This window comes from Gambusia affinis, linkage group LG12 (assembly GCF_019740435.1).
Source record: "Gambusia affinis linkage group LG12, SWU_Gaff_1.0, whole genome shotgun sequence".
In the NCBI taxonomy this organism is placed as follows: Eukaryota; Metazoa; Chordata; class Actinopteri; order Cyprinodontiformes; family Poeciliidae; genus Gambusia; species Gambusia affinis.
This window is the reverse complement of record NC_057879.1, coordinates 22,655,955-22,681,775: the sequence shown is the minus strand read 5'-3', so window position 1 is coordinate 22,681,775 and position 25,821 is coordinate 22,655,955. Positions and strand designations below refer to the sequence as shown.

The following is a 25,821-nucleotide window of genomic DNA, read 5'->3' as shown; positions in this document are numbered from 1 at the left end:
ACATTTTCCATGTTACAACTGAAATAATCTGCCAACAGATTTCATCAATATTAAGGAATTATTGACTTAAACTGCACGGAAGAAGTCAGAGAAGAAAAAACTTTATTTTGTCCGAATTCTGAGAGAAAAATCAAAATTATTTTTCCTTTTTCACTGACCCTAATCCTCATTCGTAAAGCAGTCAAGATTTATTTATCTATACCCAACAGTAAAAGTTGTGGGTCTCCCTCCTCTCCGCTGCCCTCCTCCAGCGCCACCGGAAGCCGGGCGGCGTTAAGACCCAGCAGATGTACAGTACAGCGAACATCTGTCGCCGCGGTCTCCGCTCCGTATGAATCGCGCCCGGACTCCAGTCTGGAGACACTCACGCTCCGAGGCGGGCTGGGATCAGGACCGGAGCGGATCCAGGGCCGGGGAGGATGTGCGCGGATGAGTCCGGACCATGAGAGCAGAAAGTGGAGCCAGACGCACTGAGCCGCAGCGATAAGACAGCGCGCAGCAAAATGAAGACACCTATGGTAAATGTTTCTGCCGCGCATTCTCAAACACTCAACTGTTTGGGGAGATTCTTTCTTCTTTTCGTTTCTTCGAGTGCAGCCAGATCAGGTCGCCACATTGCATCACGGCTGTGTGTTGAATGATGTCGCTGAGGGGATTAGAGGATCTGAACAGCCAGACATCCAACTGTGCGCGCTGTTTGGCACCAAAGCTCCGCCACAGCTCGGACCTCAGCGCGCTGACGGGCTGGTTCCCACCGTCCAAACGCTAACATTTCATTTTTCCATCTCTAAAAAGTGCAATAAATCTCTAGTTATTGGATATTTAGAGACGTATTTTGATTTTGTAAAAGTCAAAGTCAGTTGGATTTGATGCGTTTTCATGGAATCTGTTTTAACTTTTAGAGTTTTATTCGTCAAGTTGATGCACATAAAGAAGGAATTTGACTTTGACGTTAACAATTTAAAGCAAACGCGAAATAAAACCAATTTTTCTTTTCGTTTTTGTAAATAAGCAGTATTTTATTTTACAAACGAGGAAGAGAAGATTGGATTGCAAATTCGGGTTATATGGGTTTTGTTTAAACTTGAACTCAAACTGAAAATGCCTGCATGAAATGATCACTTATATTATTTCCATAACTTTTCTTTATCCATGCGAATAAGACATTAGTTTTTAATTATAGCAGATTGGAGATTTTGTTTTTACTTCTTTAAATATTAAAATCTGCGCTGCAACCACAGAGGGCCAGGAGGGGGGAGCCTCCCAACGCTATGAATTTACAATATGCATAATTTATGTTTCACTGATCAGGCATAACATTATGACCTCTGACAGCGACCAACACTTATTTATATTTTCATTTTAGCATTTTTAGAAGGATATTTTAGACTCCAAGGAAAGATGTTTTTCTTCAGCACCAGTCGATGGACTTACTGCACAATGAAATATCATGAAATTAGTTATTTTTGCACCACCTCTTGTGTTAAAGTCCATTTTATGTCTCCACATATATATAGATCTTTATATTACACAGAATGTCAGTGATACACTGCAAAAACAAAATCTTACCAAATGCTTTTGGTCTCATTTCTAGTGCAAATATCTTACTACACTTTAAATAAGACAGAGCTCGCTTACATGCAACTTTTCAACAAGCTATAGGAACTTGTTTTAAGTCAATAATTCCATAAAATTGATTTTTAGAAGTACTAGTTCCACTGGAATTTCACTTATGGGAAAAATGTGTTATTGTAAGTGGAACTAGTACATTTTAAAATCAATTTTAAGGAATTATTGGCTTAAAACAAGCTCTTATGTCTTGTTGAAAAGTCACTTGTAAGTTAGTTTTGTCTCATGTCAAGTGTACCAAGATATTTGCACTAGAAACTAAACCAAATATAGTTGGTAAATTTTGGTTTTTGCAGTGATGCTGAGTTTCCTCTAGTTGGATCAGTCACAGCTGCACAACATCCACAAGGTGACTCCGTAAAGAAATGCATGAATACATTTGTAATGCAGAATGCATGGTGGAAAAAAGCCAAATAAGTTAGATATATATATGTTATAGGTTTTTCCTCTGAAATGGATGGGTTGGATGCATGACAAACTGTTAGAAGACTGGGACACCCCTGCACTGTTTGCTGCCCAGTCTGCAGATGCTGGGTAACCGGCGATGCATGTGCTGGTCATAATGTTGTGCCTCTTTGCTTTTTTACTAATATGAATATGATTCCCTGAATGTCTGTGTCTCAGTCCGGCTCCTGCCTGCAAGTTGACAAACATTTTCCTGCATATTGATGTTGTTACAGCAAAACAGAAGATTAAATTCATACTAAACCAAGTCAAGTTGACTATTTATACTTTATACCATTTTTACATGATTGTCAGACTTTTAGATCTGTCAGTTCACATTTAGGTGCCAGTGAACTGGTATCTAAATGTGGTTGTTTGAATGCTGAAATCAGGTCTGTTGCTCAGTGGAAAAGCTTTAAAAAGCGACAATTTAAATGTTTTGAGGTTTAAAAAATCCAAACAATACCAGGAGTATTTATTTTACTATTTTATGTGACCTGAATTTTAAACTCCACCTCAATAAACTCCTGAATTTGTGTTCTGGTGTTTGCTTCTGGTTTCCCTCCCGAGGTAATGAACCTACCTGTTGGTGGAAAATGTTACATCGCAGTGAGTTTGTTGGGAAGTGAGTAATTCCTCGAAGCGGTGGCAGTCAGACAAAAAACGCACATATCTGTCTCTGTGGAAACCTGTTATTACTGTTTCCCCGTCCCCTTACTTTAAACTTCACTGCGACGCCTTGCTCTTTGCTTTAAATGTAACAATATAAGCTGAAAGCTCACACTCCTTCTGTTACTGACGCAGGCAGAGAATGAGAGATGGCAGGAACCGCCGAGACAAACGGAGGCATGGAGCCTCTGCCTAATCCGTTCAGTCACTTCTGACTGCTCTCTGACTGTCGTAGAGATGAAAACACCCACAATGACAGCACACATGTTGTTTTTAACTTAAAGAAGTGAAAATTTTCTCAGTTTAAACAGATTGGGAATTCATTAAAAAGCGACTCTAACATTATAGTAGCAGAAGTAAACACACTGTAAAAACAACAAATCTTAAGAAAATATTTTTGGTCTGCAAATGTCTTAGTGCTCTTGAAATAAGACAAAACTAACTTGCAAGCAACTTTTCAGCAGACTTGTTTTAAGCTAATAATTTTTGAATGATGATTAAAAAATGTACTAGTTTCACTCTCAATGTTTTGTCATAAGATAAATAATCTGGCTTTTTAAGGAATTATTGACTGAAAACAAGCTGCTATGTCTTGCTGAAAAGTTACTTGTAAGTTGCTATCAGATGTTTCAAATGTTATAAGATATTTACAATAGGAAATAGACCAAATTTATTAGCAACATTTTGTGATTTTTGCTGACAGAGTTCTGCTGGGGTTGCTAGGTGACGGGCTGGGCTTTGCTGGGGTTGCTAGGTGACGGGCTGGGCTTTGCTGGGGTTGCTAGGTGACGGGCTGGGCTTTGCTGGGGTTGCTAGGTGATTAAGGAGTTCCTGCTGATTGGTGATGTTGCATTCTGGACGTTTTTGAAATGGCTCATTTTCCAGACACCAAAAAACACAAACTTATTGCTAAAATTTGTCTGGATGTTTGTTTGTTATTTTTTTAAAGTTTTGTCTGCTCTAGTGGCCTTTGTTTAGCAGTTGTCAGGCAGAAAGGTGAGATATGAGAGAGTGGTGAGATGATATTTTCTTGTGTTTTGCATTATTTCATATGCATTAAGATATTTGCACGTCATATTTGATGTGCACTGATGATTTTGTTGCTGGTTTTCTCATTTGTTGACTGCATGGTGTCCTTTATGATCACATAAAGGGATTTATGAGGTAAATCTCTTTGACCTGCCTTGTTTCTGCAACGTACTTTACAAATAAACTTGATTGATTGATCAGGCCGGGACTTGAACCTGTGACTGCCGCGTCGAGGAGTAAGGCCTCCATGGGTCACGCTTTTCCTCTGCGCCACTGCCACCCCGCTGCGTGTTTTTAAAAATAATTTGAAGGGCTCAGGCTGTTTATTTAGAAGCAGTTGAGACCCAAATGGAAACATAAAAACATTGAAAATGTGAATTTTGCGTAATAATAGTCCTTCTCCAACACAGCTGAAATGGTTGATTCACCTCCTCAGCATGTCATCACTCTGCAGAGGTCTGGTAGCGAACCCTTCATTAGCTCCAGGTGTGTTGAACCAAGTGAAACCCGCAGGACCGCTGGCGCGCTGAGGACTGACCTTCGACACCACTGGTCCAGTTCAAGTTCAGCAGGGCTAATCAGTCTGCATCTGCGTCTCTGTCTCCAGCGCCATGGGGTAGCCGTGCTTCTCGTCCTCCTCTTGTGCGCCAGCTTGTTCCTCGTGTACAACGGCAGCTTCAACAGTCCTTCCAGGGAAACTAACGACACCCGCGTCCGACAGCATGAACATCTGCAGCAGCCGCCCGAAGCCTCCGGCAGCACGGCGAAGCCTCACCTGCCGGCCCTCCAGGGATACATCGGCATCATCGACCATAAGGTAGGCAGATGTAGCTCTTCTGTAATTCAGGGGGATGAAAATCCCTGAATGTGCATCTAATGCACTGCACAGTAGCAGCCGGAGCCTTTGAAGGCGAAGCCGGTTTCAAATTTCCTCTCTTACGGGTCCAGCTCTCTTTTTCCACCTGAAACATGAAAGCACACACATGCACTCTCTTACTGCCGTCCGCCACTCATCTACTTAGAGGCGGAGAGGCTCCTCTCTGCCATTTATCACAATTTTCTCCAGCAGTGTTGCGCCACACTCGATACCCACCTGTCGTTGCTAATAACGGTTTACGGTACAAATGAAATCCTTGGCTGCATTCTTCCACTCTAATTGATAAACCCAGGAGACCCTCAGCGAGCCGAACCCTGACGTCACCGCCGGGTATCGACTTCCATCTGTTTACCAGGAGAAAACAATCAATGTGAGTAGCAGGGAGATAAAAGCTCTGCAAGTAAAGCAGACCTACCTGCTCACAAGCTGAAGGCTTGTTGCTCATTCAGGCAACATTTTGTTGACAGGCTGAATCTTCCTTTATTCTATAGAACAGTAGTTTTTCTCCCACTGCGGTTACTTTACAGTTTGCAGCACTCTTTTTGTGTCAGGTTGATTCTAATAAAAATTGTCCTTCTGTAGCTTTTTAGTCTTTTTCTGTCTCTCTGCAGCCATTCCACGTCCTTCAGAGCTCTTATCCTCCATTTGTGATACCTTCACATCTCTCTGTGCCCATTTTTCATGTTTTTTATCTCCCATTTCACTGCAGCCATTTTGCAACTTTCAAAAATCTTTTGCATCTCTAAGCATTTTGTATCTACTTGCGGTCATTTTATGCCTTTTATTTGTCTGTTTTGTGTCCCTAATTACTAATATCTGTCCTGTGTGATATTTTAAAGTGCCTTAATGGCATTTTTTTTTCAACCTTTAGATGCTATTTTTCATGTTTCTCTTGGGATTTTTCTGCAGTCTTTAGTATTTCTTGTCATTTGATATGGCTTTGTTATGATGTGATGACTTTGTGTTGCATCCCTGAGGAGAATTACCTTCCATTTTATCTATTTTAAAATCTCAGACTTGCCATTTTGCACACTTCTTCTCCTCTTTTAGATGTTTTAATCTTTGCTTTTTTATTTCTCTTTGTTGATACCTTGACATTTCTTTGCAGCCGTTTTTATGCTTTTTTCATTTCACTGCAGTCATTTTGAAACCTTCAAAAGTCTCTTGCATCTTTCTAAACATTTTGTATCTATTTGTGGTCACTTTATGCCTCATATTTGTCCTTTTTGCATCCATAATTACTAGTATCTCTCATGTAATATTTTAAACTGTCTTAATGGCCTTTTTTTGAATATTTTAAATACTATTCTTCTCATCTTTGTGGTTTTTCTGTAGCCTTTTAAATTTCTTTTACTTTGGCATCTCTTTGTTGTGATTTGATGACTTTGTGTTGCATCCTTGAGGAGAATTACTTTTCGTTTTATATATTTTGACGTCTGAATTGCCATTTTGCACACTTCTTTCTGTTTTAGATGCTTCAATCTTTGGTTTGTGTTTCTATCTGTAGACATGTTGCATCTCTTTCGATGTTTTTATTCACTCATTTGACTTTCAGAAGAAGTTAAATAAATTTGTTTTAATAACTTTTCTTTGCTCTTTTAAATTATTTTCTACCCCTCAACAATTACTCTTAAACTTTCAGTAACCTTTTCTTACAAATTTTGACTTTATTGTATATTTCTGTAACTGTTTCGCATCTATTTTAAGTTCTTTTTTTAGCCTTCATTCAAAAAGTTGAATCTCCTTTCTTTCAGTAAACTTCTGCATGTCTTTTCTTTTTTTACTTTGATTGGTTTATTTGCATCACTCAGCTATAAGCAGTATTTTCTCTTCTGTGTAACTCCTTTGTATTCTTTAAATGTAAAAGATCCTTTTACACATTTTTTTGTCTGTATTTTGTCATCCTGTGCCTCCTTCAGACACAAAACTGATATTTCCTCTACTGCTTCTATTTGCCGTCTTTCTGTAATCATTATGAATTGCTTTCAGTTTCTGTTTTTGACATTTTATGAGTACAATGTTCTCTGTTCTGTTTTTATTGTTTGTCTCCATCATCAAGCATCAATCCACATTTAATCTTGCATCTTAAAATAATTAGGCATCCTTAAAGCAGCTATTTTCTTTCACTCTCTCTTTTTTATCATTGTATCTACAGTAATTTTGTACCCTCGTGTCATTTTGTGGTCGTTTTTGCCTCTTTGTTGCCATTTTGAGTTTCCTGATCTTGACATGAAAAGTCACGTCTGTGGCTCTGGGTTCCTGGTCTGGTTTCTAGTTGGCCCGTTCTGTAATCCGTCTGTGGCAGGACTGTGGACACCAGGAGTGGCAGCTCAATTCTTGCTGCCATCTCTGTCTCTGGGAGATCTGCCGGCTTCTGGAAAGCGTATATCGTCAGATTATGGCATTTGCATGTGAGTAATTGGACGGCAAGCTGCGTGCATTTACAGAAGGCTGCTGCTGTACAGATTACAGAAAATCAACAGCATTCAAATGTGTCGGCTGCAGAGATTCAGGAGTTGACATGTTGTTCCTGAACATCATAAAATAGCCTGCTGGGTAAATGACCGTCTACGTTAAACACCAGGCAGCTTGAAACTCAGTCTAAATGGAGGTTGGCTGCAGATATAAACGGAAAAATGAAACAGAAACATTCGAATGTGTAAAACTTCAACATTATATAAAAGTCAGTCGCAATAACTAATTAATTAGTTAATCATGTCACAAACTAGAATGATATTTATAATTTCCAGTCTGATGGTTAATAGTTTTTGTAGGTCAGTTTTGTTTACAGAAACTTCATAATGAATTTCATTCATGGTTTTGGTTGTGTGTCTTTATTTCCTCTTTATTTATCATTTTGATTGTTGTGTTTCATTTTGAATATTTATAATGTCTTCCAGTTCCAGTGCTAGGTGTTTATTATTAGTCTTAGAGAGGGAAAACTTGCATTACGTTCCATTATGAAAATGGTCTCAAAACCACAACATTAGTGTTTATCACAATAATTACTTTCCCCCCAGAAAACCTGCGAAGCCCACATGGAGCTCCGGGCGCCAGCGCGGTCATCCAGCCGGCCGGCAGCCATGTTTTTGAGTTAAAAAATGTTCATAGTTGACAGAAAATTTGAAAATATCACCTGGTAGTTATGCATTATTGGAAGACTGGAGATTAATGCCTAAACACCAACTATAAAGTCTTTAAAAAGGCAATAATTTAAGAACTAAAATAAATAAACACTTCTAAGTCTGGTGGCCCGCCAGGCTTATAATACACTGAGGGAAACCCTGAACTTTGTATGTCTTGAAATAAATCTGGATTATATTTTAAAATGAGTATAGAAAAGGAAGACTGTTATTAGTTCTGTCAAATAAACACACAGTTTCAATTGGTTGCTTTCCTGGAAGATGTGCAGTTATTTTCAGTCCTTATGAGTTAAACAATCATTCAGCAGTAATTTATGACAAGAAACCCGATTTCTACTGTAAGGTCCAAGGTCTGAGGACGTAATAAACATGTGAAATCACCTTACAGACTAATTATTTTTGGGTCAGTTGTTTTTGCAGCATTACTTCAGTTTGTTGAGGTTTATTGACATGTTTCTGTGGATCATTTCAATCCAGCTTAGGTGTGAACTGAAATCATTCTTACTTTCTTTTTTCAGTGTTTTTGTTGTAAATTCACAGCTTTGTTTTGGGTCCTGGTGATGATTGAACGAGGCTTCATCTGGCCCGGTCCACCACCGCTGTTTAACCCGGTTTCAGTTATCACAAGAAACTGGGTTCAATGGAGACAAAATGTACGTAAATCATCACATCTCCACCACCGTGCTTTACAGTTGATTTGTAGTGTCTGATGCTGTTCATCATGAACATTTCTACTTTCACTTTGTGTGACGGATATTATTCTAGTCGTCTTCTGGTTCAGTCCGAGAGAAAATGTTTCCTCATGGCGTTTTTTGTCCAGGGCTTTTCTGGCTGTCCTGTAATGAAATTTAACTTTGAAGAAAACCGAGATGGATTCCTTGTGTTTCTCAGACTAATTTCCTCCTGTGCCATCGGGGGAATTTGCTGGTATTGGTACAGTTTCTTTGTGTTTTCATGGCTGCAGGCTCTGGTTCTGGAACAGGAAAGAATTGGTTTCATCAGAAGTTGGAGACAGGCTCACTGGGAACAGCAGGCCAAACAACTCCAAAAACTTTAGTTTTTCTTTTGTTTTGAACAAATAAACATTTGCAGAAAAATAAGTGTTTCCCATCACCTCCAAGGTTATTTTGATGCCATCCATCACAGGGTTTAAGTAGTTGAAGTTGCAATTAGCAGCTTCACTCACCGATAATTATTTTTCATTAAATGCATAAAAAACCATTTCCTTCTTCTGTTAATCTTTTAAGATCGCCAGGTGGTGTTCATCAATCTCTCCAGTTGTGTTTCACTCCTGTTGCAGATGAGAGATCGGCTGATTTAGATTGTGTTAAACAAGCAGTGCTCGTCTAAAACAGCGTTATTAAATTAAGGTGGTGATGTTAGGGCATTTGGTTGCATAAATCACATGATTTGTTTGGTGAAATATTTCAGAAAAAAGGAATAAAACAGGAAGAAGATGCATTAATTGAATGAAACCTTTTTGTTGATGTAAAGATGTGTCTGCATCTTGGCCTCTGGTTGTGGAAATGTGAGCTGGTTCTTCTACAGAACCATTAATCATTAATCACTGGAACTGGGAAAGTTTTCTGATTTTTCCATGAAGAAGCAATGTGTTTGAAATGTTAATTTTTTTGTGATCCAAACAGCAGTTAAAAAACGATAAAAAATTGTTTATTAAATTATTAATTTTTCCATCAGGGTGACATTATTACAAACTCAATTTTAAATACGACACAGTATTTGTGTTTTAATAATAAGTAGAACCTCGTTTTACTTTGTCCAGCGTTTACTTAATTTATAAAATTTGGCTAAATACAGAAAGCATTTAAAAAGAAAGTGAAAAACTTTCATCTGAACCTAAAAAGAAGGTGAAAACTGTCTTTCTTTTAAAACGGCATCAGCAAATGTGCAAAATTATTTTGAGGTTTGGGTCTAAAATGAACTGCATTCCTTTCCTACAAATAAAAGGAGGATTTTGTTTGCTTGATGTTAGTTTTTATTTCTTGGCCCATAAGTTCTTTTTATTTTGGCCAATGTGACAAAAGAGTAACTAAACCCAACTTTTAAGAAAGTAATTTCAAAAGTTGCTCAAGATTTTTACTCTCTATTTTTCTCATAAACAAATAGAAATAATTTAGTTAATACCAAATAAACAACATTTTTATCCTGATTTAAAGTTACAGTCAGGAAAAAGTGGTTTGTTTCTGGGCCTCCATTTGTTTTCATAGCAATTCAAATCATTATAAATCAGTATCAGTATAGGTTTTAGATTATTGATAGAAAAATAAATCTGTGTAATCTGTGCTCCAGCGGTGCGGTTAGTCTTTTCTCTTCAGTCACTCTGATCGCTCGCATATCGAACGCCGCGTTAGATGAATGTGCAGTATGTCGTATTTTAGGATGTTGCACGCAGCACATTTTGCCCGGCCTGAAAAGCCAATACCTGGTGACCATGTGTGTTTTGATTTGATGAGGATTTGTCTGCGATGCGTCACTGAGCGCAGCTGCGGATGAGAATTGATTTTCCTCGAGTGAACCGGAGCAGCCGAGCATCATAAGTAAACCGCAGGTTTATTTTTTTATTTTTCTTTCTTTCCACTTTTAGCTTATTGGCATTTTGGTGACGGGGGACATCATTAGGGGCCACGGCTCCTCTGCAGATCGGTTACACTTCTTCACACCAGCCGTTTTATCGTCCTACATATTTCTTGTAATCGATACTTTGATGATATGGATGCGTTTTTGCACTCCAGAACGTTGCCCTTTCCAGTTCTGAGGACTGCATCCTCTGTAGGAAGCCACGTGGCTTGTAAAAGTCATCTTCCTTTTCTCATTTTTGTTCTCCTGCAGCACTGAATGATCAGTGTTTAGAAAAATCCTCCGACTTGACCATTTGTCTTCCTCCTCTTTGCTGCCTGACCTCTTTGCTATATTGATCTGTCTGAGATATAAGCCAGCCGGCACGCAGCGGTGCGATGCCAGTCAGCCTTTGACCGCTTTACTTTATCTTTCACAAGAGTATTAAACCCTTCACAACACAGAAAGTGTCAGAAAGGCTGTGTGCTTTTCGTCAGGAATTTTAAATACTTTTCCTCCACTGCCTCTGCCTTATTTTTGCTCCTGAAAATCCATAAAGATTTCCGAGCTCAATATTTTTACTGCTGCATGTTTGTGGGTGAGAATGAAGGGTAATTTCTTTCTACTTATGGAGTAGTAGTGGTAGGCCTGCGAAGGAGAGAGAGAGAGAGAGAGAGAGAGACAGACAAGATAACAGGGCCGTAGCCGCAGGGGATGCAGCTACCCTTAAAATCTGATTGGCCACCCCACCAAAGCTGCCATTTTGTTCATTTTATATTGTATATAGATTAACATTTTGTCTATAGATGCATTGATTCGCTTTTTTCATTACCAATACTGATCTGAAACAGTAAAACAGTTCTGAACGGATTTAAAGTGTTTATTTTTTAAACACTTACTTAAATGTACTGAATTACAAATGTATTTGATAATTGTTACATTTTCAGTTGGTGCGGTTTGCTTTCACGCTGTCAAACAATCCAAACTAATTTTCGATTAGTTTGGATTGTTCCCCTCCTCGCCTGTGGGGGCACTGCACCAAGAACTACTGAAGAAAACAACATGAAAACCTCACAAAATGTAAAAAAGAAATGTAATGATAGATTTTAGCAGTTGTAGGATTTTTCCTTTGTCTTTGGTTAAAGACCACAAGTCATTTCTTCTGCTAGCACTAGACTAGCAGAAGGGGATTCTGGGTTGTATTTACCCAGAATCCCCTGCGCTGTAGTCCACTTCCTGCTTCAGTCCGCTTGGTGTTCATATACGCACTCAAACTGCACCAGAGTTCAGTTCAACTCAACCGAGACCTCAGTATTTGGGCGGAGTTCGCTTTTTTGATTAGTCAGAGTTCGATTGCACATTCACACCTCCCCAAACGAACCAGACTTTCTAGAAAAATGAACTAGAGTTTGATTAAAGCGGCCTAAGCAGGGCTGGAGTGCATTTAAATGAAAATGCAATTTTACTGTGTTGACGTTCTACAGTTTGTGCTGCTGAGAGATAAGGAGGAAAAGTTAGGCTGGAGATTAAGGGGATGGAGAAACTCTTTCAGAAGAAGGGCGAAGAGAACGAGAGGACAAAGATGAGGAAGGGTATGGAAAGAAGAGGGTGATAAAAGAGAATAGACGAGTCAGAAAAGGTTCAGCCTGAGCGAAAGAGACAGCAGATCGAAAGAGGGGAAAGACACCGACCGACACATACGTGAAAGATGTGTGAAATCCCAGCGGGGCCTTCATTCTTTAAGTCCTAACTTGCTTTTTATCTTCTCACTGAGGAGAAGAAGGGCAGGAAAAACGCTGTTGCCTGTCTCTCAGCGGAGATGTGTGAGCTTCTTCCTCTGATTGCCGCCCTGACACCGGAGTCATGCAGATTCCCGAGCGGGAAGTCAGGTGTAGTCGGAGTAATGGAGGAGTCTTGTCAAACAGGAGGGGCACCTTGATGTGGAGCAGGAGACGAACAAGTGATGCTTTCTGCTCCTGACTCACAATGAGGATTTTCACATGATTAAAAGGAAAACCTTGGACTTTTTCTGGCAACTGTTGAGGTGGCAGTTTCTCTCCTTTATTGTTTTCTGGAATTTAAACCTCGCAAATTCGTTTCACAACTCAGATGATTAATTTGTTTTGGGCTGTGGTGTGGCAGCCATATTGTTCCCACAAGATGTTGAATTCAAGCTTCGGAAAACTCACTTTTCTCTCAACAGACAGTAAAACTTTTCATTTTTAAAATGCAGCTTTGTTTAAGAAGTAACCGCAGGAGCTGGGTACGTTTTTATCGGGTCACAGTCGATAATCCTCAGTACTTTGAATCAGCTTGGCTCCTCAGACGTTTCTGCTTCTATTCCCGGTTGGGGATTAGAGTGTCTGTCATCTCTAATTGCTTTATTTTTTGGTTCTAAGCATTCAGACTTTCTTGTAGTGTATTCATGCTCTTCAATCAATAGTTCTGTGAACTCTGGTTTGTTTCTCTACATGACCTCTTTAGAGGATTTCTCCAGTTTTTGTTGATTTTTCTTTTAATAAGGTCAATGAATAAACCTGTACTTTGTCTAAAACCACTGTGTCATAATTTTAAATGCCTTTTATGGTGCTCAGAACACTATTGATGATTAGTTGCCAGGTAAATGTGACCGAATTAACCGTCAGGTAGTGGATGAAAGTAAAATCGGAGCAAGTATTTATAGTAAAAACGTAAACCTAGTAAACCAGGTTTTTTTGCTAATTAAGGCGTTACCTGGCTGGACAAACTACTGTTAGAATATTTAACTAATAATTTTACAGTACTTTCAAATACTTTAGTGACAGGTTGACTAAAAGAAGGTGCCTAGCAGTTTGTGTTGAATACTAGGCAGCCATGTTGGAGTTTGAGGATGAGGTTGGTAAGAAACCTGACTTTTTCTAGTTCCACCTTTTTGTACATTTTCTATTACAATTCCCAGGAACTAACCAAGATTTGGTCAGTTTGACACGGTGCAGTATGGAAGAAAACTGCAGCAGCTGAAAATGTAACAAATGTAACAAAACATTTTGGTCCCTAATCTAGCCGAGTTTACCAGTCTATCAGGTGAGAAAACACCCCAACTGTCTGGGTTTTGTTTTTTCTTTCAGATCTCTACCAGTTTGCCATTTGCTCCATTAGCCAGTCACATGTTGGTTGTTTTAGTTGTTAGTTGTAAGTTTCCTCTGCAGTAATGTTTTCTGGACAGATTTTGTTTTTGACCATTCTTTTGTTTTTGTAACTTTTGACTTTGTTTGCCTTCCATAAATCATACAGCCACAGTACATGATATCATATGTTTTTGTCAGCAAGTACATGATGTAAAAAATGTATGCCTTTAAATGGTCTGTCTTTGAAGGGAAACAGATGTTGACTCTTTATTGTTAGCATCTGTTAGCTACATGTCCATTTTTAGCATGCTAGGTCTTGTCACTTAGCACAAACAGGTCTGGAAATACCTGAAGTTGATATTTAGAGTGATATTTTAACTTTTATTTAATCTTAAATAGAAATAAATATGTCGCTGTCGGGGAAATTAAGTCAAAATTTCACAGAAAGGAGGAGTGGTAGCCGTCTCCTCATCTGTTCGTCTCAGTATCCTTTGCACTTCAAATGCTAAAGAAGTCAGCCAACTGCACTGTAGAAGGTTTAAATTGGTTGAAAAACTTTTCGAAAATTGAAGTTGAAAAGTTGGAAACTTTTGTAAATAGTCGCAGGACTCCATTTGTATAACATTTGGTAAAAGACACGTTCAGTGTTACTTTTAATGTGGGGATGTTTTGCTAAAAAGATGTTTTTACCTTTGGATGGTATGGGTATGGATTTTAGATGGAAATTGCAAACTAACTGTGGAAGTGTAAAGTCTAGCAGTTTTTAACAATGTTTATCAAATTAGGAAAAGTTCTGTCTTTGCTGAGCTGCCTCAGAAAAAGTAGATCTGAAATGTCTCTGTGCTTCCTCTTCTGGGAGCAGCTACTGAAAACCCCACTGAGACGGAATAGAGAATGTTATAAAAGGAGATATTCTTCAGCTGAAGCCTTGGTTAGAGTCACTTTTAGACATATCGAGGCTGCAAATTCTCCCTGACTTGGTACACTTTGCTGGAAGGCGTTATTGGGGCTCTATCTGTGCCAAGGAGACATGACAAGACATCCTTCTATGAACCGAAGCAAAGGTGACAGCTGGAGAACTGAGATTTTTAATATTTCATCTCTGACAGCTACATCTCTTCTTTCTCCTCCAGCAGCAAAGTCATTTTTCACCGCTCATTAGGATTTATCTTCTCAGCCGTTGGATGGGGAAACAAAAAAAGCCTCACCAGTTAGGCCGTTCTGGTCGATGACTCTGTCAGCTAATGCGAACCTCCACTGAAGTCTGCACTTTGTGCGTTTGTGTCTGTGTGAGGGCTGCCTTTGAACCAGCCCACATTACAAAACTAACAGCAACGAGCCGTCTGAGGCGGTTTGTTCTATTTTTGAACAGAAGCTCTTTTTAGAATACTAAAAATGCTCACTATCGCCTGAACAGGAGAGAATGGGGATTTGGTTCCACCACAGTGGTCCCAATTGGAGCATACTTTTGGATTCCCACTTATCTCTGGTGCATTCTGCTCCCGCCAAACACAACACAGCTCCAGGCTCTTTTCTGCTCAGGCCTGGAAAGCAATTACGGCTGATGGGTGGGAGAGAGGAAGCTGCCTCTCGATTAGGGGATAAATCTAACGCGCTTTTTTGTATCCTCTTGTTAGGTATTCACCAGTGAATTTGTGTATTCTCATTGTAAAGGAAGCAAAGGAAAAACCTTTTATGGCTCATGTAATGAATAGAATGGTAAAGTCTGGCAGCTGCTCTTACAGTAAAGCAAATTTCTTTGCTTTTCCGTTCTCTGGACTCATCTATTCAGGTGTGAGTGATGAGGATGGTAGGAACAGTCAGGCCATAATTTGTGAACTTCCCAGATGATTATTAAAAGGGAAATATTTTGTGTGTTTTTGTACTTCCATTGGGGTCTCAGCTGCTTCTAAAACCATCCAGTAATTTTCTGGCAAGAAATTCAGTCTGGAAAATTAAGCGTTTCAAAAACCTCCTGAAGTATTAAATCAAATAATGTTACTACTTTTGGGATTATCATAAATGTTACTTTTGGAGATCTGAAATTATGCTCCATTACTTCAGTTTAATAAAATGTAAGTAAATTTAATTCTATTTTGTTTAATTTCACTTTTACTTTGAATTAATTTAATGTTGAGTTGGAAGGGCATTGCGCCGTTGCCTAGCAACCCCAGCCAATCCCAGACCCGTTACCTAGCAACCCAAGTAGAGCTCAAACACTGTTGGTCAGCTGGTTTTCCCGCTGTATGTGCTGTACAATGCCTGCTGGGAAAAGACCAGTGTTTTGTTGTTGACTTTCCATCCAGAAACCACTTTTTGGATTCTTGTTGGTTGTGGAGGAGGCATGAAAACAAAAACATTTAAATAAAAGTCCAAAACCAAACCTGGAAGGTACTTTGTGGAGTTTTCTCAAGAGGATTACAGACATGAAATGTCCTCACAAGTTAAGTTTCCATTACAAAACTTTGTCCATATTCTGCTAATATAAAACAAAAACGCAATTTTGCATTCGCGGTGTTCCCAGTAAATAATAAACACACTTAAAATCACACATGAACCAATTTGCTTCATCATTCTCCTACCACTTCCTGTCGACTTCTTTGTCATTTCCGCCAGTAGTAACATCCGTTTGTTGATGGGAAAAATGTGTTTCCATCACAGATTTTGTGAAATAAAGCCAGAAAATCACCTCACCTTAGTGCTAAAACGTTTTACAACGTTTCCAATAAGCTAATTTGTTTTTGTAATTCCAACTTTCAGAATTACATGGTGCTGTCTGCTAGATTTGGAGATGTTTTGCCTGGCAGAGTGGGTTAATATTGTAGAGTCAACATGTTGCATAGACTGCCAGAGAAGACTGAATGCTGAATTTCATCGTGATTTTTAATCTACAAAATCGAAGTCTGCGCCTTTGAGAGCCAAAGTTTTCACCTTGGTGCTGCCACCGCCGAGCCGTCTGCACCGTTGATAAAGTTTCTATCTCTGCACGCAGTTGCAGAAGCCTCATAAGAGATATTAATGCACATGCTGTTGATGCATTTCCACTCAGCTATTAGCAGAGCATCTGATGCTGTCATCATCATCATCATCATCAGGGCATTGGCTGCAATATTGATGAGACAATGATGGAAGGAGGAATTAACACAGTAATTGCAGGCAGAGGAAATGAAGCCATCTTCTGCTCATAAACAGACAGATACTCGTTTGCGCCGCCGATACGAGCCTCTGCATCTGTTAATTTTATTAGCGCTGGCCAGCTGTCTCTTTTCCAACCTCTGCCGGGTCTCAGATGATAATTCAGAGTAAAAATCTGACTTCTGTTTTGCACCACAACTTTTCCCTCAGGTCACTTTTGAATAGCATTAACTTGGAGGAAATATGAGAATTCAAGGACTGCTTTCACTCCGACTAATCATATTGGTCTGCTTTAATTAAAAATTAATGACACTTATGCTGGTGTTAAAAATAATCTCCAGTGGGGAAATAGGCTAAGTTTTTGTTCTAAGTCTGGTAAATGTGCAAAAGTCACGTTAGCAGGCCTTTATTAAAAATAGCATGACTTTATTTTTGATGGGTTTCACGCCACTTGCAATTAAGGCCCCCACATTACTTTATTACAGCGGGAGAAACCTTCCCACTGTTTTACAACGAGCCCACATCCCTGTTGATTTGAATCTCATTATCATGCACAAGCATCGAGGAGTTTTATAGAGACGCTGTCAGATGATATGTTTGTTAAATTTGCAGCTCCCAGCAGCACAACAAAGGACAGGACAAGGACTCTGCAGCTGCATAAAACTCTGAATAAAGGTTGTCAGGCGTTCAGAAGCCGTTCTTCTTTACATCTATATGGCCCTTTGACAGCGTAAAGTATTCAGCATCGACCTCCTCTCTTTATAAAGCCCACCAGGAACTTGTTATTTTCACTGCAGCCTGACTTACAATAGTTTGTTTTGGGATTTTTTTTGTCAGCAGAGCTCTGCTTCATCTAGTGCTGAAATGATTAATCAGATTAATAATGACTAATGGATTATTGAAATAATCATCAGCTAATTTAGTAATCAATGAATTGTCAATTGTCTGATCAGCGCCGCTTTCATATGTGGAACTAAATTGGACGTGTATCTGTTCTCAAAGCATCTGCAATCATTTTTTAACTTTTACATCATTGATGTCAGACATGTATCATAATTTAGAAAAAACCGATGCTGCAAATCTGGAGGGAATCAGGGAAACTATAATTATAAACATATGAAAGAAGTCGGGTTTACGAAAATGTATCCCATCAGAATCCCAACTCTTCTGACTCTGACTAGACATCCAAAGAGACGTCCCTCCAGAAGTTGCAGACTTCTTTTTCTTTTTATTATCGTTCTTTGTCTTGTTAAGATCTTGTTCCCATTCAGCTTCCATTGCTGAATAAAGTTGATTCATAAGCAGCTTCATCCTGCTCATGAATCAACAATGCGCCGCTGTGTGTCGTCAACATTCTTCTTCTGCTGCATACGGGTCACTTTGGGGTCATAACCTGTTCACACAGATGTCTAATTGCAGTCACATTGAATAAGTTATATGAACAACCAGGCAGAAAAATAAAAAAATGGATGTCAGCAATTGAGCATCATGACCTGCAGCATGAACTTTCAGCCACCTGTCTGAAAGCAGAAGAACATTTTTATTTTAGCTGATCTCAAATTCAAGTACATCACAAAAAGGAATGAAACAAAAACAAAATGGTGGTTTAAGGCAACCTCTTTTCTGCAGGAGTTCATATTTACGTAGCTGAATCACCTGAATGCATTGAAGAGTTGTTCCTCTGCTGCAGCTCTGTGTTTTCCACCTTTTCCTCAGCAGCTGATCAGGGCTCAATAGGGAATAAAATGCCGTGGGAGCGTCTTCCCGACAGAAAGCTGTTAGCATGCACCGATGCATTGTTTGGGTCTTTATGAATTCCTACTAAGCTGAATACACTCAGGATTAAACTAATGAGCCTTCTGTTTACGGAGGAGGCTCATCACCATGGTAAAAACAAGGGGAACAAGAAAAAATGCTTTTCACTGATGTGAGTTTATCCTAGAGTTGCTGGCAGGAATCATTACCTTGATACGGAAGACCAACCTGAGCGAATGTATCTCATTTGTGTGTTCCTAATCATCAGGTTGACAATTATAACACCTCAGACATGTTTTCATTAACTAAATGAAAAGGCATTACCTCAGTAATAAACACCAGCTTTATGATTCATTTCATTAGCACGCTGCTATTAAAAGTGTCTTTGGGGAGATAAAAAGCTCTCCTTTAAGTTCCTGCAGCTCACAGTGGAAACTTTGATATTCCTACTTGGAAGTTTATAGTTTGAAAACTTCAAAAGATTTAAAAAATACTGCATAGCTATTAGTTTTTTCACATATAACATCTAAACTTGCAATCACACAGCAAGCAAATGGAAAACAAATCCGCTTTTTTTCTGCCCGTATTCAACTTGTATCCGACTTTTTCACCTAATTCTGAAAAAGATCTGTGGACTTTCATATGTGATACTAATGTGGATTTATATCTGATTGTTTTCAAAGCGTCTGCAGTCTAATCAGTCTCATTGTATTAAATCTGAAACATGCAACATAATTCTGCATCAGAACAAGCCAGACGTAGCAAATCGGATGTAAACAAAAGTTGAAAATTATAATAATGAATTTATGGAATAAGTTTGTCACTGAAATGCATCCTGCCACTCCTGGTTCGGACTAGACATCTAAAAAGACTAATTTGCAGAAGTTGCATTCAATGCTTTATTACTATCAGCTGTGCTTTGTTTTTATTAGCTTTCTTTGTCTTGCTATAATCTCGTGGCTCCAATTGGCTCCATCCATTATTACTTTTGTAAACAATTTGCTGCTGTGTGATGTTAACTCTCTTCTTTTGCTTTAGATTCTCAAATTAATCATCTTTTAGGCCAGATTAAGACCACTTATCAGCTGCTGTGACCGTTTTAACCTATTAAAATGCTTCATAATTGCAACATCCTGCTGTCACTAGAAGGTTTATCGACTCTTGCGGCCTGAAAAGATCATAACTTCCTTCGGTCTCCCAGCAATCAGCACAGCCAGTCATGGGCACAGTTTAGACGCGTCATGATCCTGAGGTGTTTGGCTTTTCGTTTCTTTCCGTGTTTGTTTTTGATCACTTCCTGGTCCATATTAATTTGTTTTATTCTTGTTCTGATCTTTATTCATTGGATTTATTTCTCTTTGATCATTATTAGTTTTTTTCCTTTATTTTGCTTCCCGGTGTTAATTAGTTTCCTTCCCTCATCTACCCCTGCCTGCATTCTGCCTCAGCTGTTCCTCATTTGCCTCTAATTAGTTCACTTGGGTTTTTCTCCATTTCCACCCAGTCTTGTATATAAGCTCCTCAGTTTTCAATGTTCTTCACTGGATCCAACTGTTACCTGATCCGTTTGCTGCAACTTTCCATTTCCTGCATTTCCTCGTGTAAGGTTTTTTTTTTTTTTTTAGTATTTTCTCATTAAATTTCTAAATTTTACACCTTTATGCTACAACTATGACAAGAAGTGTGTTCCCAGCTTCCCAAGTCAAACCCTGGAACAACATGTAGGTTAATATCGAGGGTTCTGGCTACAAGTCTGAAAAAGCAACTAAGTGACCAAAAATTCAGCCTTTATTGACTACAATTACAATTTAGATGTGCATAGGATAGGGCGGGATGATATGGCTGAAAAACTCATTACAATATGAGTATTTCATATCAGTTATGAAGATCTGAAATAGCGCCAGAATGGTGGTGTTACCTTTCCTGTTTTAGCCACAGTTTCCTCTCCTAGGCGTTCTTTATTTTTGAGTAATTATGAGGCACAGTGGCAAAGCCTTAAACTGCTGCTGCGTCAGTTACTCAACAGATCATTGCTGGGTAACCACAAGTTACTCAACAAGTTGTTGCTAGGTAACCAAAGAGTGATTGAGTTAGTTGATCCCACCAACTTTGCTTAGCTAGCCGTTGAGTGGCCAAAGCCTTTCCTTTGTCTACATCCCCCAGAATGCTGTGCGGTTTTGAATTGGAGTTCAGTTAATATTCTATATATTCTAGCAAACATATTATCTATTGACACTGATCATGTGTCTATTGTCATATATTATATTATATTATATTATATTATATTATATTATATTATATTATATTATATTATATTATATTATATTATATTATATTATATTATCCAGCTGTAGTATAGGATGTACGACTTGATGAACACAAATAGTTAGTGATGCTTTGTTACATAATGCGGCAGGAAGTATTAGAAATATGTTGAAGGATTACATTTACATTTTGAATTGATTATTGGATAATGCGGTTTTACTAATGTTTTATTACATTTTGAAGCATGATATTATTACATCAAACATATTGTTTGATTCAGCAACTGATGAATTAAGCCGAATTTCAGAACAATTTAGAGGTGTGTGTCTTTCTTCTCAGCTGAGTTCAGCTGAGTGTGGTGCAGTATTTGATGATATAAACCTATTAGCAGTTTCCCTTTGGAGACCAATAAAGTATATTATATTCTATGACATGGAGAGTGTTGACTGTTAGCTTAGAGGGATCCTGTTTGTTGAAAAACTCAAGAGTTTGGGTGTGCTTGATCTCCCAGCGACTAGCAGAGACAGGAGTTGGTGCAATTTGGAGGTGTGTGTCCTCTATCCCAGCTAGATACTTGTAGTGTCTGAACATACTGAGTATTTACTGGCTTAGAGAGCACAAATTGCTCTATCAAATGTTTTTTTTAGCCCTCCTCTCCCTTTTTTTAGAGGAGTGGTAGGATACAATAAACTAGTAGATGTTCCACACAAAGAAATGCTATAATAACTTTCAGGATTGGTGGCAGCCCATTGTATTTATTAGGAGGACAGATGCTGTTATTGCTGCCTCCGTGTTCCAGATATGCTATCAATATGGATAAATAATGAACCACAGCCACTACAGAAGTTTTGTTCAGGCTAAAAACAGCAGAGAAACTCTACCGCTGCTAGCCTGTGTGGGCTAGACGACCAGTCATGACCCTGCCACGACCTCCCACGCTCTGAATGGATATTAATGATTTAATGTGGATTTCATCTGGTGTGAAGAAGGCTTTGCTGTAAATTTCACCTTCAGCTGCAGCACTAAATGCACTCTGAGGTGCAACAATAAGAATCTGTGCTAAAGATTTTCAAGATTTAAAACCATTTCATCGAGTTGTTTGAGATCCATTAACAGGTTCTAAGAAATCTGACTGTCATTAATGGTGTTAGTTTTTTTCTCAAGTCTGTATTCAAAAATCTTCAGTTTTCTACCTCTGCTGATTTTTTTTTTATATATACAATTACTTTTTTCATCTTTTTATGCTCAACCTGTCAAAAGCTAATGAACAGTAAGCATCTCATCATTTTGCTTTTAAAAATACTACTTGTGAATTTGTTTTGACAAGATCTGCCTGAAAATTGGATCTAAATGATTGAAAATAAACACGCCACAGCCTTCATGCATCAAATGGGTGTAAAAAAATGTGTATTTGGTCATTTGTCACACTCAATTTGACAATTACCAAAATGCACACAGGAGTCGCGTACACTCAGATCTCAGGTTTTACATCCCATGAGCAAATGTACATATACTATGTGGACTGATGATGGTTCAAGGCGGCACAGGGCAAATTAAGCAGCTGTTTAGGTCCCCCCACACCACCAGGGGGCTCCCAAGAGCACTGAGCTAGCATGATAATATAAATATATATATAAAATAATGTTGAATCATACTAACTAATCCTATTACACATGTAAATTATTTGGCTCAGTTCCTCTTCATCTCTACAATTATAGTTTTTTTGTTGCTCATCAAATAAAAGTTTAATCTCTTCCTGGTGTTGGTGTCATGAATTGCGGTGGAGGATGACGCTGAGAACCCAGGTAGGAGTGAAAGGATGATGATTTCATCGATGATGATGCAAATACTCCAAACAGCACAGATGAGTAACAGCACGAGCTCTGATACTGGTAGCAACTGGTAAATATCCAGACAGCACAGGCGAGCGACAGCAAAAGTTCTCTCTGGCATAAACAGTGGCAGACAAGATGAGACTGAAAGACAGAATCGACACACTGGTACCCGACAGAGACACAGGTGGTATTAAATACACAAAGGGTCATCACAGAACGAGACACACCTGGGAACAATCGAGGGGAAGACAGGACAACACAGAGACTCAAAAGACACAGAAACCTAAAAGAAACACTCAGAAAAACTCCAATCCTTACAGTTAGCTGCTGCCACCGTTGGGGAAATGTGAGATGTCAAACTTGCTAACTAGTGTATACAAATTTGCTGTATCAGCCGATGTTACTTTCAAATAATTTAAATTATGTGGCACTTAGATACCACTCTACAGCTTAAAATCCAAATGATTTACTTTTTTTTAGTTTGCTACCCCTGTAAGGTTGAAATCAATAGCGGCAACCAACACTGGGGTGATGTACTCTAACTACAAACGATGCTAATGATAGCAGCTACGCTACGCACAGAGTAGCTCAGGAATGATAAAACATCTGGTGTTGACATGTTGGGGCCCCAAATAAAAATTTGCTTAGGGCCCCAAAAAGGCTTTGGTTGGCCCTGCTGGCAATTTTGACAACGCCAAATTTTTCCTCCTCTCCATAATTACGCTTTAATTTGTGGTTTCTCAATAGCCGTCTAACCAAATGTGCAGAAGTTCAAGTGGCATTACGACGTTTTCAAGGCGCTGTGAGCGCTTAGCAAAGCGTGCAAACAAACTCCGACACAGAAACAGGAATTGAAGCCACTCTCACGTGCTCCGCCTGTCAATTTAAAATCTGTTGCCTCCCTCGAGATTCCTCCTGCTTGACGGGTGTTGTCACCGGCAGCTGGTGTTTTATGCACACACAATCATCCACACACTCCTTTTTCAGTTACTGGCGCTCATTATCCTCCATTCCAGCACATAATGGACACACTCCAGCAAGAACATTTAGCAATGAAAATATTTCAGAGGGGCCGCAGAGCTTTTCCAGCTCGGCAGCTGATGTGTTGGGAATGTTTTATTGATATCTCTTTGTTGTTCTTGTAAGAGCGCATCACAAATTGCTTCTCTGGGATTCTGTCCAACATGATTTAGTTCTTTAACACGCCATTTCACAGACTGGAGGAAGATGTTTTGGGTCGGTGTGAAAATTGTTTGTCATCTTGAGCTTGATGCTTAGCAGTTTGTGTGAGGGCCAGATTTCCTCCCATCATCGCCGTCAAATTCTGGTTCTTTTATCTTCTTGGTTTCTTTTCCAGCTGGCTGAGTCTGGCGCAGGAAGAGGCAGGTTTGGAGAAAGATGTGATTTGGAAAGTGTAAGAGAGGCACAGAGATGTGAGCAGACTTCTCCTAACAACACGAACATCTCGTCGTTATTGATTAATTGTTTACCACGCAGCGCAGGAAAATAACCGTCCTGATCATTCCCTGTTTACCGATCGGAGGGGATTATAGGAAACATGTCACTCCGACTCTGGAATAAACGATAATGAGAAGAAGGCGGCTGCAACTCGGATCCTGATTTCAGGAAGTCCTGCAGATGCTTTAATGATGTCCGCCTGCTGCTCTGCATAACGACCTCATGTGATATTATAATTTTCAAGGCAGTGTGAAGGAGGTGAGGGTGCATTTAATTGATTTATTCCTGTATTTCAAACAGATTTTTAAAAACAAGTAACCAGCAGGACAAGAGAAGACATGCAAACATAACCAAGAACAAAATAATTAGCTTTCTGCTAATTTTCTGTTTGAAAGGGAAGAATTTTAATTTTAATTCTAATTTTAATGAAATACATTCATATGACTACTGTGCCGAAAGAGACAATAAATAAATTGTATCACAGAAAAACTAAATGACTGCAACCTGTCTCTCATAACAGAACAAGAAAACTGGCCAATACTTAAAATAATAGTAATGATGGCAATTATAAACAACAATCGGATATAAAGTATAAGAATAATTACCAACTCCTTGCCAAAGTACAAATACACCTACTGTATTTAATATTACAGAATTGGATAATATAACGGAGTATTAGGGGCATACTAATAAACAAACACATTTAGGAGAATAAAGTCATAAAATTACAAGAATAAACTTTTGTGAAAATAAAATCATGTTTCTAGAATAAAGTCATAATATTTTGAGAATAAGTCATAAATGTTTAAAACAAAGTAATATTTTGAGAATAAAGTCGTAATATCACAGCTGGCCCTGATACTCCATCATAACATGTCAAACAAATACAATTAAAAAAACAACTAATGATTGTAAATTTACAATAATCTACTAATGATGGTAATAATAACACAGAAGGAAAGATAAAACTCATTCTGCTTGGACATATTTGTGTTGATCCTCTCCCCTGTACTTTGTGAATATTATGTGTTTAATTTCAACCCGGTTGATTCTTAGTCATTGTTTTAATTCCTGATTCAGTTCGGCTCCGTTGATCCACTCCAGCTACTGATACAGAAATCTCCTCATTTCCAACTTTTGCTCATCACTGATCCCTCCTGGATTCCCTCCGTGTTTCTGCTGCCCTACATTTCCCCGGTCTCCAAAGTGCTTCTGTCTCCAGCAGCCACTCCTCTTCCCCACTCCTCTTTTTCATCTATCAGATTGCCTTTCATTCTCTTCCCCCTCCTCAACCCGCCTCCGCCTCCAACTACTCTCCCTCCGAAAGTCCCTCTAACTTTTCTCTCTGCCACCTACTGCTGCAATTTCTGAGCAGGAAAACCGGAAGAGGTTCTCTGACCTGGTAAACTGAAGCTCATCTTTTGTATTCATGCCATGGGAATCTCTCTCTTTTTTTTTTTTTTTTTTCTCAGTGTCTGTGTGGTCCTCGCTGCAGTTATCTCTCCGCTCCTCCATCTAGGTGGAAGTTATAGGGATAAGCAGTGCCTGCATCATTGTACAGTTTGCACCAGTGGCTAGCTGGCTGATATGGAGTCAATTAAGGCAGAGGGAGTGTGTGTTGCAACCGAGTGCAAGCCTGCACACTCCAGCAGGAAGCCGGGGTCCTCTCCTTCCAGTAGATTACAATATGAACTCGCAGTGGGGGGAGGCGTTTGTTGTCTTTATGATTGCCTGCCTGGTATGTGGTGGAGAAACGGGGGGCAGTTTGGGTTTTATCTGGTGGAAAAAAGGAGCAGAAACAAGCCGACGCTTTGTTCTTTTCACCTTTCTGCAGCGGCTCGGACGAGAGTTGGGTTTAATGACACAGAGTCCTGCCTTCAGGGCAGAACCCGGCTGCA

The 25,821-nt window shown here is 39.1% G+C and overlaps 1 protein-coding gene across 1 annotated transcript in view; it reads left to right on the top strand.

Annotated features, from left to right (window-relative positions):
• Window positions 1–228: 228 nt before the first annotated feature.
• The window catches only part of st6galnac5a (ST6 (alpha-N-acetyl-neuraminyl-2,3-beta-galactosyl-1,3)-N-acetylgalactosaminide alpha-2,6-sialyltransferase 5a), a 66,395-nt gene continuing 40,802 nt past the window's right edge, over window positions 229–25,821 (top strand). Inside the window, exons 1-2 of the mRNA XM_044133671.1 lie at window positions 229–518; window positions 4,379–4,588. Of these exons, the coding sequence (XP_043989606.1) occupies window positions 504–518; window positions 4,379–4,588 (225 nt within the window). The 5' untranslated portion in view covers window positions 229–503. The remainder of the gene's footprint in view (window positions 519–4,378; window positions 4,589–25,821) is intronic.